The sequence below is a fragment of the Oncorhynchus keta genome, chromosome 10 (genome assembly GCF_023373465.1).
Source record: "Oncorhynchus keta strain PuntledgeMale-10-30-2019 chromosome 10, Oket_V2, whole genome shotgun sequence".
NCBI classification, from domain to species: Eukaryota; Metazoa; Chordata; class Actinopteri; order Salmoniformes; family Salmonidae; genus Oncorhynchus; species Oncorhynchus keta.
This window is the reverse complement of record NC_068430.1, coordinates 58,841,416-58,857,879: the sequence shown is the minus strand read 5'-3', so window position 1 is coordinate 58,857,879 and position 16,464 is coordinate 58,841,416. Positions and strand designations below refer to the sequence as shown.

The 16,464-nt window shown below is 40.6% G+C and overlaps 2 protein-coding genes across 18 annotated transcripts in view; both read right to left on the bottom strand.

Annotated features, from left to right (window-relative positions):
• The window catches only part of LOC118389060 (equilibrative nucleoside transporter 1-like), an 87,067-nt gene that overhangs the window by 44,725 nt on the left and 25,878 nt on the right, over window positions 1-16,464 (bottom strand). The window lies entirely within an intron of this gene.
• Window positions 6,902-15,847, bottom strand: LOC118382022 (equilibrative nucleoside transporter 1-like). 2 transcript variants are annotated; one of them, XM_052527391.1, is made up of 5 exons: window positions 15,769-15,847; window positions 11,322-11,430; window positions 11,032-11,117; window positions 8,708-8,954; window positions 6,902-7,081 (listed from the first exon to the last, which is right to left on the bottom strand). In XM_052527391.1, exons 1-4 carry the CDS (start codon window positions 15,787-15,789, stop codon window positions 8,751-8,753), a joined length of 420 nt encoding a protein of 139 aa, XP_052383351.1. In that variant the 5' UTR covers window positions 15,790-15,847; the 3' UTR covers window positions 6,902-7,081; window positions 8,708-8,750. The 2 variants fall into 2 exon arrangements, with proteins under 2 accessions (XP_052383351.1, XP_052383350.1); XM_052527390.1 differs by having other exon boundaries at window positions 8,755-8,954.

The window sequence follows — 16,464 nt, the reverse complement described above, 5'->3', positions numbered from 1 at the left end:
TTCTTGATCCAAATCAGTCAGGTTTCAAGACTAGTCATTCAACTGAGACTGCTCTTCTCTGTATCACGGAGGCACTCCGCACTGCTAAAGCTAACTCTCTCTCCTCTGCTCTCATCCTTCTAGACCTATCGGCTGCCTTCGATACTGTGAACCATCAGATCCTCCTCTCCACCCTCTCCGAGTTGGGCATCTCCGGCGCGGCCCATGCTTGTTGCGTCCTACCTGACAGGTCGCTCCTACCAGGTGGCCTGGCGAGAATCTGTCTCCTCACCACGCGCTCTCACCACTGGTGTCCCCCAGGGCTCTGTTCTAGGCCCTCTCCTATTCTCGCTATACACCAAGTCACTTGGCTCTGTCATAACCTCACATGGTCTCTCCTATCATTGCTATGCAGACGACACACAATTAATCTTCTCCTTTCCCCCTTCTGATGACCAGGTGGCGAATCACATCTCTGCATGTCTGGCAGACATATCAGTGTGGATGACGGATCACCACCTCAAGCTGAACCTTGGCAAGACGGAGCTGCTCTTCCTCCCGGGGAAGGACTGCCCGTTCCATGATCTCGCCATCACGGTTGACAACTCCATTGTGTCCTCCCCCCCGAGCGCTAAGAACCTTGGCGTGATCCTGGACAACACCCTGTCGTTCTCAACTAACATCAAGGCGGTGGCCCGTTCCTGTAGGTTCATGCTCTACAACATCCGCAGAGTACGACCCTGCCTCACACAGGAAGCGGCGCAGGTCCTAATCCAGGCACTTGTCATCTCCCGTCTGGATTACTGCAACTCGCTGTTGGCTGGGCTCCCTGCCTGTGCCATTAAACCCCTACAACTCATCCAGAACGCCACAGCCCGTCTGGTGTTCAACCTTCCCAAGTTCTCTCACGTCACCCCGCTCCTCCGCTCTCTCCACTGGCTTCCAGTTGAAGCTCGCATCCGCTACAAGACCATGGTGCTTGCCTACGGAGCTGTGAGGGGAACGGCACCTCAGTACCTCCAGGCTCTGATCAGGCCCTACACCCAAACAAGGGCACTGCGTTCATCCACCTCTGGCCTGCTCGCCTCCCTACCACTGAGGAAGTACAGTTCCCGCTCAGCCCAGTCAAAACTGTTCGCTGCTCTGGCCCCCCAATGGTGGAACAAACTCCCTCACGACGCCAGGACAGCGGAGTCAATCACCACCTTCCGGAGACACCTGAAACCCCACCTATTTAAGGAATGCCTAGGATAGGATAAAGTAATCCTTCTCACCCCCCCCCTTAAAAGATTTAGATGCACTATTGTAAAGTGGCTGTTCCACTGGATGTCATAAGGTGAATGCACCAATTTGTAAGTCGCTCTGGATAAGAGCGTCTGCTAAATGACTTAAATGTAAATGTAAATGTAATGCTAATATCTGAGCGCCGTCTCATTGTATAGCCAGTGAACGAATTCTGTAACGTTAAAAATAAATGTAATACAGCGGTTGCATTAAGAAGAAGTGTATCTTTGTAACTATATGTAGAACATGTATATTTAGTCATGTTTATTGCTTGTTATCTGATGTTATCTGTCGGAGCTATCATCATTTCTCCGGACATTTGAGTAGCATTTTTTGAAATGTCGTCATTGTAAACAGAGATTTATGGATATAAATGGCATATTATTGAAAAAAAAAAAAATGTATTGTGTAACATGTACTATTACTGTCATCTGATGAAGATTTTCAAAAGGTTAGTGAATGATTTATTTTTTAATCCTGCTTTTATAATTTTATATTTTCTGGGACAAAATGGCTGCCTCTCGTCTTTTGTTTCGGTGGTGGTCTAATATAAATATGTGCTATGTTTTCGCCGTAAAACATTTTAGAAATCTGACTTGCTGGGTAGATGAACAAGGTGTTTATCTTTCATTTGAGCTATTGGATATGTTAATGTGTGGAGGTTAAATATTTCTAAGAATATTTTTTTGCATTTTGCGTTAGGGTAATGAGCTTGAGCCGTACGTCACGATCCCGGATCCCGGATGGGTCGCCGCAAGAAGTTAACGGGATCGATATGACAACAGCCAGTGAAAGTGCAGGGCGCCAAATTCAAACAACAGAAATCTCATAATTACAATTCCTCAAACATACAAGTATCTAATAAAATTTTAAAGGTAATATCGTTGTTAATCCCACCACAGTGTCCGATTTCAAATAGGCTTTACAGCGAAAGCACCACAGACGATTATGTTAGGTCAGAGCCAAGTCACACAAAAACTCAGCCATTTTTACAGCCAAAGAGTGGAGTCACAAAAATCAGATAGAATTAATCACTAACCTTTGATGATCTTCATCAGATGACACTCATAGGACTTCCTGTTACACAACACATGTATATTTTATTCGATAAAGTTCATATTTATATAAAAAAAATGTCAGTATACTTTGGCACGTTATGTTCAGTAGTTCCAAAAACATCCAGTGATTTTGCAGAGACCCACTTACGTGTCACATATCAATTTGCATTTGGTACCTTGGGTTGGGTGTTAGCACAAACTCACAAAACCCCCATTTCTCGACCGTGTAAATTGTGGCCATGTCTTTGCAGATGTCAACGGTTAAAACAACTTTTAATCATACCAGTGGTAAATAAACAAAACAGTGTTAAGAAACACAATGTTTTGGCATGCGATACATCTTTAATGGTTTAAACCATTGACATTACCGACTTGGTTTCTCATTGCTGATTAATTTTAGAGACTTATGGATGCCATCTACAATGTGGCTTACCTCTTCTTTATTTTGTAAGTATGAGGAAGTAGTGTCGCTAGTGCACACTTTATTTTCAGTTGTCCTGCTTTTGTTCGTACTGCTATGCTCGTTTAACATTAGCGAGTGAATGGGGACAATTTAATAGGCTTTTTTTTCAACAATCTGTGCTTAGGAAGTCACATAATAAATTGCATGGACTCACTCTGTGTGGAATAATAGTGTTCAACATGATTTTTGAATGACTACCTCATCTCCGTACCCCACACAGACAATTAATTATCTGTAAGGTCCCTCAGTCGAGCAGTGAATTTCAAACAGATTCAACCACAAAGATCAGGGAGGTTTTCCAATGCCTCACAAAGAAGGGCACCTATTGGTAGACGGGCAAAAAAAGCAGGCATTGAATATCCATTTGAGCATAGTGAAGTTATTAATTACACTTTGGATGGTGTATCAATAAACCCAGTCACAACAAAGATACAGGCGTTCTTCCTAACTCAGTTCCCGGAGACCCGGAGACCACTCAGGGATTTCACCATGAGGCCAATAGTGACTTGAAAACAGTTACATAGTTTAATGATTGTGAAGTTGTCAGAAAAAAACGCATCTAACAACGCACTTAAGATGTTCTACGAGTGGTCTGAGGCAGTCGGTAAATAACGGGTTTTCAAGTGCAACATCAGTAATGATAGTTTTGGGACACAGCTTGGATATTTAACAATGCTTAACATTCAAATAGTTCTGAGCCTTGACAGTGAGCGCATGCTAGGTTCGATTAAGGTTTCACTTGCTTTCTATGATCCATATAACACTAGTCTCGTGCATTAATGTTTGATAATTGCCGTACTGCTCTTTTTCTGATAGTCTTCTATTTACTTGTAGATAACAACCCTCAATTATTTGTATTATTTCATTCATTAATTTGAAGTGGCGGTTGCATGCTATGCTGAGTCAAGTCTATTTCTTAAAATTCCAACCACGTTCATTGATAAATGGTAACCCAATTTAACAAATCACACACGAAAAAGTACTTGTGTTATGCAATTAAAATAAACAAAAATGTAATTTCCTTATGCAGAAAAAATGTGTACACCCCTACCTTTACCATCACCTAAAGTGGCTAAAATTAGGATCAGGTGTACCAAAACAGGTGCAAATGATTAGGAAATCAATAGAGAGTACCCTGGGAGGGTCCAGCCTTCCAGAAAGATTAGAAACTTGGTCTGGTTTGGTCTTAACCATATATGTGTGTGTGGTAACATCATGCAAAGATCAAAATACCCTCAGAAGAAAGATTATTGATGTCTGTGAGTCTGAGAGGCATTACAATCCATTTCCAAGCAATTCAAAGTGCATCGTTCCACTGTCCGATGGATCATCTACAAATTGAGAAAATTACAGACCACTGGCAATCTACCTAGGACAGGTCATCCCATCAAATTCAACTGACCGAAAGATGCTCATACAAGTCTCGAAGAACCCCAGGGTAACATCAAGGCATCGACAGGCCTCTCTTGCCACAATCAATATCGAAGTGCTGTCAGAAAGGGACTGCACAAACTTGGCCAACATGGGAGGTCAGGAAGGAAGAAGTCTGCTTTCAAAAATTAATATCAAGACAAACTGACGTTTGCCAGACAACACCTGGGTAAAGACCAAAACTACTGGAACAATGTGCTCTGGACAGATGAGTCAAAGGTGGAGTTTTTTGGCCTCAATGCCAGACGTCATCTTTGGTGAAAACAAAATACTGCCTTTGAACAGAATAACCTCATACCAACCGTAAAGCATTGAGGTGGTGGCATTATGGTTTGGGACTGCTTTGCTGCCTCAGGGCCTGGCCAACTTGCCATCATTTAGTCAAACATGAATTCCATTATATACCAGGCCGTGCATGCAAGAAATCCTTCGAACGTGACACAGTTGAAGCAGTACTGTAAAGAAGAGTGAGAAAAAATTCCTCCCAGTCGATATAAGAGATTGATAGACAGTTCAAATAAATGGCTACAATAAATTATTTCAGCCAAAGGAGGCAACACCAGCTATTGAAGCTAGGGGTGGACTTATTTTTTCCGCACTATGGAATTGTATTTCTGTCAATTTTTTTAATGAATAAATGATTGCAAAATATAATCTTTGAGTTTAATTTAAGTTACCTTTATCTGCCAATAGTGTTGAAGTGAAGATTACATATCCATCTGTCCAAATATTTACAAAAACAATACTACTTTCCAGGGGATGTACTTACTTTTTCACATGACTGTATGTACATTAGGACATAACATTTAGTGATACCCCGCTAGGTATAGATTCAAGATATTGTTCCTCATCTCCTGCTACTGTAAAGTAGGCTTTTAAAGGCTGCTAATCATACCGTCATAATTGAAAGTAAAACCATACTGTTTTTGTGACACTCCATTAAGACATTAACAATACACTACCGTAAGCAACGTTTTAAAAAATCATGGCGATATGGCAGTTTGCAACGACAGTCATTGTAACAAAGCTCTTTGTGTAATTTCTTAACAAAAATGGAGGCTGTCAAAATGACCATGGCCTGGAGCTGATTTGGCTTTGTCCATGTTTTTGTCAGCTCGTTAGGGCACATGACTAAAGGTAGACTCAGTGAGATGACGTTGCATGCCCAAAGTAAACTCTATACAGGTACATTTACACAACAACGAAGAGTGTTGATGGACAAGGCTAAGATGATTTTGTTTTGACCCCGCAGCTGTTTTGGTCCCATTGTGGCAGCGTGATGTGCCCCCATGCACATGCACAGATACCAGAGAAGGCTGTGAGAGGAGCTATAGTAGGATGGGATGAAACGGTATCCAGCCACATGTTTGACTCCCATCTATTCCATTCCAGCCATTACAATGAGCCCGTCCTCCTATAGGTCCTCCCACAGGCAGATTAATGCTCATCTCAATATCTGCCGCGCGGCTCGTTGCAATGTTATCTCGCTGAGTCGATCTCACTGCACATCACTTTCTTGTAGGGATTGTGTTATTCATGATTAATGCTACAATGCTACTTAATATATATAATATAATGTTTACATACTCTACATTACTCATCTCATATGTATATGTATATACTGTACTCTATATCATCCACTGCATCTTTATGTAATACATGTATCATTAGCCACTTTAAACTATGCCACTTTGTTTACATACCCTACATTACTCATCTCATATATATACTGTACTCGATACCATCTACTGCATCTTGCCTATGCCGTTCTGTACCATCACTCATTCATATATCTGTATGTACATATTCTTTATCCATTTACACTTGTGTATATATGGTAGTAGTTGTGGAATTGTTAGGTTAGATTACTCGTTGGTTATTACTGCATTGTCGGAACTAGAGGCACAAGCATTTCGCTACACTCTCATTAACATCTGCTAACCATGTGTATGTGACAAATAAAATTGGATTTGATTTGATTACACTGTATATTGCACTCATACTGATTAAATATATTTGCCAATAAATGACAGTTAATATAGCCATAAATTGTGTTTGCTTTGTATTGAGCAATTTTTTTTTTTTAAATCACCTTTATTTAACTAGGCAAGTCAGTTAAGAACAAATTCTTATTTTCAATGAGGGCCTAGGAACAGTGAGTTAACTCCCTTGTTCAGGGGCAGAATTACAGATTTTTACCTTGCCAGCTCGGGGATTCAATCTTGCAACGTTTCGGTTACTAGTCCAATGCTCTAACCACTAGGCTCCCTGCCACCCCATGGCTTCATAAGGATTCATGGCTAAATAAGAATTAAAATTGGAATACTACAGAATCAGAAGGGGAGCACTGAATTGCGTGTGATCTCCCAGTAGGAACCTGTAGATGCCTAATTTCACAAATGCTCTACTTAATTCAATTTTGGTTAGTTTGGTAGCTTTCAAACAAAAGAATCCTCACACTACCGGCTGTTAAAGGTAATGTTCCTGTGTTCACGGAGACCGCATTCACGGTAAACGCTGTATATGTCGGTACAATCAGAAAATGACCTTTAAATAGCGCATAGCCAACATAGTGCTATCGGATTGAATCCTGGTCTTGAGCTGCTTACCACCTTCCGTTCTTTGGAAGACCAGATTCGAGGTGAATCAGTATGGTTTGTTTAAAAAAGAGACAAATACATTTCAATTTGTTACAATGCAAGTTTTATAGGTCACTTTGGGGTTTTGGGGTCATGTTCTCTACAGGGCGCCATTTTAGACCAGGCCTCTGAAGAGGAAAGAGAGGGACGCTCCCAGAGCCAAACCCAGGGACAAGAAGAAGGCCATAATGGCTCCAGCTGTCTCCGCTTCATGAGCAGCAACTTTTCTGTGGAGAGAGAGAATGACAGCCGATCAGGTGTGGTAAGATTTTAGGTGCAACCTCATTTCTGTCAACCTGAGAGACATTTTTCTCTCGTAATGACCCTTGCAACGTGAGTAAACTAACCATAACATTTTAAATAGACAGGAGTTCCAAAAACTAAATGAAAGCCATTTTTCTCAGTTCCACACTATGAGAAAGTTAATGCCTTTTTGCTTGGTAGGACAGAATTGCTTTGCGTTTACTATGTGTGTTATGCCTCGTCCTTCTAACAGACATTGTGACTTTAATAATTATCACCCTATTTCTAAACTTTATTTGCCTAGCTAAAATGTTTGAATCCTTGACTAAATGCTCAGCCAAGATCTTTCTTTACTTCAAAATCTATTTTAAATGTGCATCAGTCGGGCTTCAGACCAGGGCATAGCACCTTCTCGGCAGCATCACTGGTTGTAAATGATGGAGTAAATTGTTTGGATAGGAAGAAACAGTGTGCTGCTCTATTCATTGACTTGTCTAAAGCGTTCGACACTGTCGACCGATCTTTACACATTCAAAAAGGTTGTCTGAAATTGTCCTGGATCAGGTGACTGGAAATTGGTTTATGGTGCCCACATTGATCGTGTCCCTGCTTATAAATATATGGGCATCTGGATTGACAAAAATTAATCTTTTAAAAAGCATATCGATGAGTTGAGAATAAAGTTGAGAATAAAAATGGGCTTCTTCTTTAGAAATAGATAATGCCTCTTTCTGAACAGCAGAAAGCAGATCATTCAGTCAACTTTCCTGCAAATGCTAGACTACAGTGACACCATTTATACGACTGCAGGTGCCACTACACTGAAACCATTAAATTCAGTTTACCACACCACACTTCACTTTATTACAGGTGACAGGTTCAGTACACATCATTGCATCCTATTGCAGAAAGTAAGCTGGCCGTCTTGTAGATCGATACACTGCTCTCTTTTTGTTTATATAGTCTTCTTGCACAAACGTCCACCATACTTCACTGTTCAATTATACGAGTCACCAGACCTGATCACAGGGCTAACTCCAAAGGTCCCGTTGATCTCTACAGAACTGGGGAAATTAGCATTCAGTTATTTTGCACCCTGTGTATGGAATGATCTGCAGACCTCTGCACCCTGGTGCTCCGTTACCTCTAGGGCAGTTCAATTTAGTAAGATATTTTATTGTCACATACACCAGATAGGTGGAGTGAAATGTGTTGTTTTACAGGGTCAGCCATAGTAATACAGCACCCTTGGAGCAAATAAGGGTTGAGTGCCTTGCTCAAAGGAATATCGACATATTTTTGACCTTGTCGGCTTGGGTATTCAAACCAGCGACCTTTCGGTTACCGCTCTAACCGCTAGGCTACCTGATCCTTGTTGAGGAATGTGATTGCTTTTCTTAAATTGATTGTAAATATTATGTTTTTATTACGTTGTGTTTGTATATTTTGTATAATTTGTGTACTTTCAAAATAGGCCTAGGTCTCAATGGGATTTCCCTGTTAAAGAAAAGTTGTATTGTTACTAATCACATCTATGTCAAATTTTAGTTAGCAAATGGTTAGTTTGCTCACAGCGTGAGTCATTGTCAGAGTAAAATGTTGCCCGGTACCTTGAAAGTTGATCTATTTGGGTTTGTGCCCAGGCAAGAGGTCTTACTTGGGCCCAAAGCACATGCAAAGGCTGGCCAGGTATCCATTGGAAAAGGCAAAGACTATCATGAAGACGATGAACCAGGCGTCGTGTTCAAAGAAGATAGGCAGGTTGTAGCGGGGCTGAACATTGCACAGCATGAAGAGCGGAACGAAGATCACACGGGCCACCAGAAGAATGGGCACCAGTTTGCTGTCCTTCCCAGGCTGCAAGTAGAGGGATGCCAGTCACACCACATTCACATTCAATGAAAAGCACTCAAGTGCATGTTCAATAAAACATTGCTGCTGTGTATGTTTTAAGCCGGTCACCACAAGATAAGGTAGTTATTTATATCTATTTATTTATTTATCTGAAATTCAGGGTAGTTCAGTGTTGACCTGTATTTCTATCTCAGATGGTAAATTTACCACGTCAGTAAAGGCTTATGGGTAACCTTTATTGTTCTGATTCTTCAACATCACAGATTTTGTTCGTAAAATCATATATATATATCTTCAAGGGATTTTTTTTTTTGTGGAGGTGGGGCAGTAAGCAACTGATGAATAGTACGTTAGTCTAGCCCCTTCTATACTAATGACCATGGGTCCTGTCCTGATATTGTCACAATTCTGATTGTCCTCACATTTTCAGAAATATGTCTGCACCTGTTATTAAATAGTGTTTCTTATCCTAGGTATTTCGGCTTAGCTTTGGGTCGTCGGACTTTCATCAGAGGATACAAAAACACACAATGACTGGCCACATATAGGCAACGTGCGTTAATGCAATCAGATGTGATGAGCAACACCCGTGTACAACAAACACCAGGATGCACATCAGTAATAAATTATCTCAGAAAAAGTGTGACTTATTTGAGAGTTTATATTGTCTATATGTGGCCTCTGTCAGTGTGTTTGTATATGCTCTGATGAAGGTTTGACGACTGAAAACTCAGCCTAAATATATTGAAAATTGTGCATTCATCCTCAGTGTGCGGAGATTCCTTTTCATTTACAAAAAAACAGGTAAAACAAAACCAAATGCAGCTAGTTTGCGGTTTTTCCCGCTTCAAGTTGAAGTGATTGTGTTAGCTGTTTAGTTCGCGAGCTAACAAACGGGAAGAGCCTCCATAGAAAACATTATTGTTTGACGTAGCAACCTTCTAATCAAACTAACGACCAGTCGGATTGGCTGGCAATGATGTCATTCAAACGAATGACCAGTCGGCATAGCTGGCAACAATGCAAATCGAACGAACTACCAGTGGGCATGGGGAGCAACCTCTGGCCTATATCTTCGTGGAAGTAATATGAATAAACAACATTTTTAATGAAAATATTATATGTTCATAATTATTTTAATATGTTGGTAACCGTTGTATAAAAGTGATAATAGCTTTGAAGCCGTGGAATTTATTGGCAAGGTTTGCTGGCCCTCGACTTCATCTCGGGCCTAACACCCGTGTCTGGTTACAGGATCCAGGGAACACAGGTTCCTACTACACTGTAGGACCATTTGAAAAACAATTGAGGGGTTGGACATGTCGAGAGATGAGTCCTTATTGGTCCGTTATGTCACATGCTACTGTCTATAACAGAATGAGTGCTTCCCCATTATTTAGATCATCTTTGCTACCACCGATTTTTGGAACGATATATCTATGGACAACTGCAAAAGTGTTGCTTACTGCTCTCAAAAACATTGCTGCCCTGAATGTAGCCGGTGCTATCGACAAAGCTCAGTGGGCAAAAGTTTAAGTAGAGAGCACTTTCTGGAGGAAAATGCTATGCTGATATAAAGAGATGAGCGTGGCTAAGGCTTAAGAGGGTGAGAACGATGCTAAATGGGTGCAAACAAGGGTGAGCTCTATAACAGGTATGAACATCTCTACAAAATCTTTCAAGGGCATTTTCTCCTATTTGTCTCCTGGTTTTACAGGTTTATCAACATTCAAAGCAGCATAACTGTCCCTTGCTTCCTCCATCTATAGTGTATATGACATATCATTTTGAATATCTGATTCTGTACAACAACAACAAATCCAAAAAGCTAAATCGCAATATTTGACTTAATCTAACATAAAGTTGTTGGGTCACATATAGGCTATCCTCCAAACCAGGGCTTCTAGGACATTATCACGGAATTGTGTGTGGAGAGCTAAATGTAATCCAGACCTGTAAACTGGAATCCTTAGTTCACAATATGAAAACCTGAATACGAATCAGTTAGTTTCAGGCCTTTCCGTTAAAACCGACCAATTTCTTTCACTCTATTTACAAGTGTTTTGTTTTGGTGACTTACCCACATACACACAGCAGTAAGGCTTCTCCCAACCCAGTCGCTGAGGTTGAAGAGCAGGAAACAACACACAGGGATGAAGTACAGCTCTGAGACGAGAGAGCAATGTACAATAAGAGACCACGTCTGTTCATTTGTGTTTCATTGGTTGTGAATGACTGAATATGATCATGTTGTAAGTGCTGGCAAAATGACAAGTCATATACTCTAATATGGACTCATAAACCGTGCTCTTATCATAGATAGATACACGCATACATGTACCACACCCACCCACCCTCACCCACACACACCCCAGGTGCCTCCATCAGCGATGGTAGACTTCACATCCACAGTGACTGCCGGGAAGGTGCCGATGGTGATGGTGAAGGCAAAACACACAGAGAGAGCCAGGACCCAGATCTGGAGTAAATGGATCAGAGCTTAAGAAGATAGCACATTAGACCAGCTGAGGGCACCACAGACAACTCTTCCCCTGCGGATATACAGTTGAAGACAGAATTTAACATACACCTTAATCAAATGCATTTAAACTCAGTTTTTCACAATTCCTGACATTTAATCATAGTAAAAATTCCATGTCTTAGGTCAGAAAGGATCACCACTTTATTTTAAGAATGTGAAATGTCAGAATTATAGTAGAGGGAATCATTTATTTAAGCTTTTATTTCTTTCATCACATTCCCAGTGGGTCAGAAGTTTACGTACACTCAATTACTATTTGGTAGCATTGCCTTTAAAATGATTTAACTTGGGTCAAACATTTCAGGTAGCCTTCCACAAGGGTGAATTCATTCCAATGGTGTGAAGGTTTGTAGGCCCATTCCACCTGACAAAGCTGAGTGTAACTGATTCAGGTTTGGGGTCATTGTTAATTTGTTTTTTAACTTCCTGACTGATGAGATGTCAATATATCTATTTTGTGAATTTTTCTCCCTCATGATGTCATCTATTTTGTGAAGTGCACCAGACCCTCCTGCAGCAATGCACCCCCACAACATGATGCTGCCACCCCCGTGCTTCACAGTTGGTATGGTGTTCTTCGGTTTGCTAGCTTCCCCATTTTTCCTCCAAACATAATGATGGTCATTATGGCCAAACAGTTCTATTTTTGTTTCATCAGGCCAAAGGATATTTCTCCAAAAACTACAATCTTGGTCCCCATGTGCAGTTGCAAACCGTAGTCTGGCTTTTTAATGGCGGTTTTGGAGCAGTGTCTTCTTCCTTGCTGAGTGGCCTTTCATGTAATGTCGATTATAGGACTTGTTTTACTGTGGATATAGCTACTTTTGTACCCGTTTCCTCCAGCATCTTCACAAGGTCCTTTGCTGTTGTTCTGGGATTGATTTGCACTTTTCGCACCAAATTACATTAATCTCCAGGAGACAGAACCTTTCTGAGTGGTATGACAGCTGCATGGTCCCATGGTGTTTATACTTGCGTACTATTTTTTGTACAGATGAACATGGTACCATCAGGTGTTTGGATGAACCAGACTTGTGGAGGTCTACAATGTTTTTTTTCTGAGGTCTGAGGATTTTCCCATGATGTCAAGCAAAGAGGCCCTGAGTTTGAAGGTAGGCCTTGAAATACATCCACAGTTACACCTTCAATTGACTCAAATGATGTCAATTAGCCTATCATAAGCTTCTAAAGCAGAAATAATCTGTCGGTAAACAATTGTTGGAAAAATTACTTGTGTCGTGCACAAAGTAGATGTCCTAACCGACTTACCAAAACTATAGTCTGTTAACAAGAAATTTGTGGAGTGGTTGAAAAACGAGTTTTAATGACAATCTAAGTGTATGTAAACTTTCGACTTCAACTGTACCCCTGTCAAGCACTATTGTGCTTGCATCCCTCAGTTAATTCAACCCCGGAGAAAGATTGAGAGCTGTATGTGGATCAGCTGTAGAATAAGGTTCCCTAACTTGCCGATGGTATATTTGGCCCACCAAGTTTTCTGAGGAAAAGATATACATAAATTATAATAATTTTGAGTGGAATTTTAATTTTTGGAGGTAAAAGACAAAAAAAAGAAGTCATTTTTGTTAAAGAAATCTGCCCCCAATTATTCCCACACATAATAGAGAGACACGACGTGATCGTGTACAAATGTGAGCAAGGTTTGAAACTATTATGCTTTAGTCTAACATTATGTCTGTTTGTGCTTCTTGTGGTCAAGTTCCAGTCTACAAATTATTTGTAAGTATGTTCCGGCACCCCGACTATCTGCTCAAGATAAAAATCAGCCCGCTGCAGAATCTAGTTCCTGGAGAACATCAACAGTGTGATTGAAGGTGCTCTTTGGTTTATGGATCTACTTTCGTAGTCTTGGTAAAATGGCAAGTTAATCCATTTTAAGGAGTTATATAAAGAGTGGCTTGGTTTTCGTGATTTTCCAATTCATAAAGTGAATTGAAATACTTTTTTTTTTTAAACTCCAAAACTAATTTGCTGTGAAAGTGACTGGTCATTCGACATGTTAAAGAGCTTAACAAACTGTAATTTAAAAAATAATTGGGCCGTTTCACGAAATGAGTCCCCTTGATTTTGTAAGTCGAAACTGTGTACCAATACTGAATTTTAAAAGCATGTTATATTCAATTAAGTTCCCTTTAATATATACAGTGCCTTTGGAAAGTATTCAGACCCGTTAACATTTTGTTACATTACAGCCTTATTCTGAAATGGATTAAATAAAATAAAAAATCCTCAGCAATCTACACACAATACACCATAATGATGAAGCGAAAACAGGTTTTTAGAAATGTTTGTATATGTATTAAATATAAAAAACAGAAATACCTTATTTACCTAAGTATTCAGATCTATTGCTATAAGACTCAAAATGGAGATCAGATGCATACTGTTTCCGTTTATCATCCTTGAGTTGTTTCTACAACTTGATTGGGGTTCACCTGTGGTAAAATAGATTAAATGGACATGATTTGGAAAGGCACACACCTGTATATATAAAGTCCCACAGTTGACAGTGCATGTCAGAGCAAAAACCAAGCCATGAGGTCGAAGTAATTGTCCGTAGAGCTCAGAGACAGAATTGTGTCAAGGCACAGATCTGGGGAAGGGTGCCAAAAAAGTCTGCAGCATTGAAGGTCCCAAGGACACAGTAGCCTCAATCTTTCTTAAATGGAAGAAGTTTGGAACCACCAAGACTCTTCCTAGAGCTGGCTGCCCGGCCAAACTGAGCAATAGGGGGAGAAGGGCCTTGGTCAACAACCAAGAACCCGATGGTCACTCTGAAAGAGCTCCATAGTTCCTCTGTGGAGATGGGAGAACATGCCAGAAGGACAACCATCTCTGCAGCACTCCACCAATCAGGCCTTTATGGTAGAGTGTCTAGAGGAAGCCACTCCTCAGTAATAGGCACATGACAGCTTGATTGGAGTTTCACAAAAAGCACCTAAAGAACTCTCAGACCATGGAGAAAAAAGATTCTCTGGTCTGATGAAACCGAGATTGAACTCTTTGGCCTGAATGCCAAGCGTCCTGTCTGGAAGAAACCTGGCATCATCCCTATAGTGATGCATGCTGTGGGGATGCTTTTCAGCGGCAGGGAATGGGAGACTAGTCAGGATCGGTTTCATCAGACCAGAGAATATTGTTTCTCATGGTCAGAGAGTCCTTTAGGTGCCTTTTGGCAAACTCCAAGTGGACTGTCATGTGCCTTTTACTGAGGAGTGGCTTAATGAAACCCTGCTACAGACCTCAGACTGGGGCGAAGGTTCCCCTTCCAACAGGGCAGCGACCCTAAGCACACAGCCAAGACAATGCAGGAGTGGCTTGTGACAAGTCTCTGAATGTCCTTGAGTGGCCCAGCCAGAGCCCAGACTTGAACCCGATCGAATATCTCTGGAGAGACCTGAAAATAGCTGTGCATCGACACTCCCAATCCAACCCGACAGAGCTTGAGAGGATCCGCAGAGAAGAATGGTAGAAACTCCCCAAATACATGTGTGTCAAGCTTGTAGCGTTATTCCCAAGTAGACTCAAGGCTGTAATCACTGCCAAAGGTGCTTCAACAAAGTACCTAGTAAAGGGTCTAAATAGTTATGTAAATGTGATATTATATTCTTTTGCGAAAAGTTCTAAAAACCTGTTTTTCTTTTGTCAATATGGGGTATTGTGTTGATTGAAAAAAACAATCTAATCAATTTTAGAATAAGGCTGTAACATAACAAAATGCGGAAAAAGTCAAGGGGTTTGAATTCAATAAATCTGATTATTTACATGAATAAAGACTTAATAAAAGATATGTAATAAAGACACTTTTCATCCATTAAAATAACATCAAATTGATCAGAAATTCAATGTAGACATTGTTAATGTTGTAAATGACTATTGTAGCTGGAAACTGCAGATTTTGTTAATGTAATATCTACATAGGCGTACAGAAGCCCATTATCAGCAACCATCACTCCTGTGTTCCAATGAAACATTGCTGATTAAAAAAGCAATAAAACTGGCCTTCTAGGCAGAGTTTCTCTGTCCATGTGTCTGTGTTCTTTGCCGATGTTTTCTTTTTATTGGCTAGTCTGAGATATGGCTTTTCTTTGTAACTCTGCCTAGAAGGCCAGCATCCCGGAGTCGCCTCTTTACTGTTGACGTTGAGACTGGTGTTTTGCGGGTACTATTTCATGAGGAACATTGCCTTTACATTTCAATCATTCAATAAAGTTGAACTTCAACAATATAGATTGAATCCAGCCCTTAATTTACCTTCTTGAAGATGGTCAACATGGACACGTTTTGCTCCTCTTCTCCTTTTTGAAAACTGGTTTAGTCTCTGCTGCATTTTCTGAGAGGTTAAGGAACAAGGCAATCCATTAAAGGGGCAATCTGCAGTTCAAACAATAGCAAAGCAGAGACCCCCTCCACTGTTTCAGTAAACAGCTGAGGGATGGGGCTGGAGAAATGTAACCACTTTCAAATTCATAGACAGAGCTATGGATGCAAGGAATAACAATCCATGATATTAACATTACAGTTTTAACCATGTTTTGAGGCTATAGAGTGTTTGTTTTCAATAAAACAAACAGGAGTACAGCGTGATTGGGGCCATACTTGCAAACATGAAACTTTTTCTAAGTACATTTTTTTGCTTTGTCTCAAAATGTGCATCAGCCAGTTGCATGTGATCCAATGCTACATGAATTGATAGCTGTTCCCATAAGATAGCCTGGCACATTTAGCCCTAACCTGACCAGCTGTCCTGTCCGGTGATTATTTCCTCTAACAAATTCCACATCAGCCTATCAAAGATCTTAGACTGTATGTCCACCAAACAATATCATTTCTGAAAATAGGTCTTGGCCACCGGAGGGATATTTTAAACCTCCAAATTCAAGGTTGCTTTTGTTCCACTTGGTCTTTCACAATTGTAGTGTTGAAATATTGCATGATGCATCCTTGACT

Excerpts from the sequence above, each read along its gene's own strand:
- LOC118382022 (XM_052527390.1), bottom strand. The coding sequence starts at position 15,789 with ATGTTGACCATCTTCAAGAAG. Across the intron at positions 11,118-11,321 it reads CGCTGATGGAGGCACCTGGG|AGCTGTACTTCATCCCTGTG; the intron begins GTGTGTGTGGGT and ends CTCTCGTCTCAG. Across the intron at positions 7,082-8,754 it reads TGCATGTGCTTTGGGCCCAA|AAAAGTTGCTGCTCATGAAG; the intron begins GTAAGACCTCTT and ends CTCTCTCCACAG.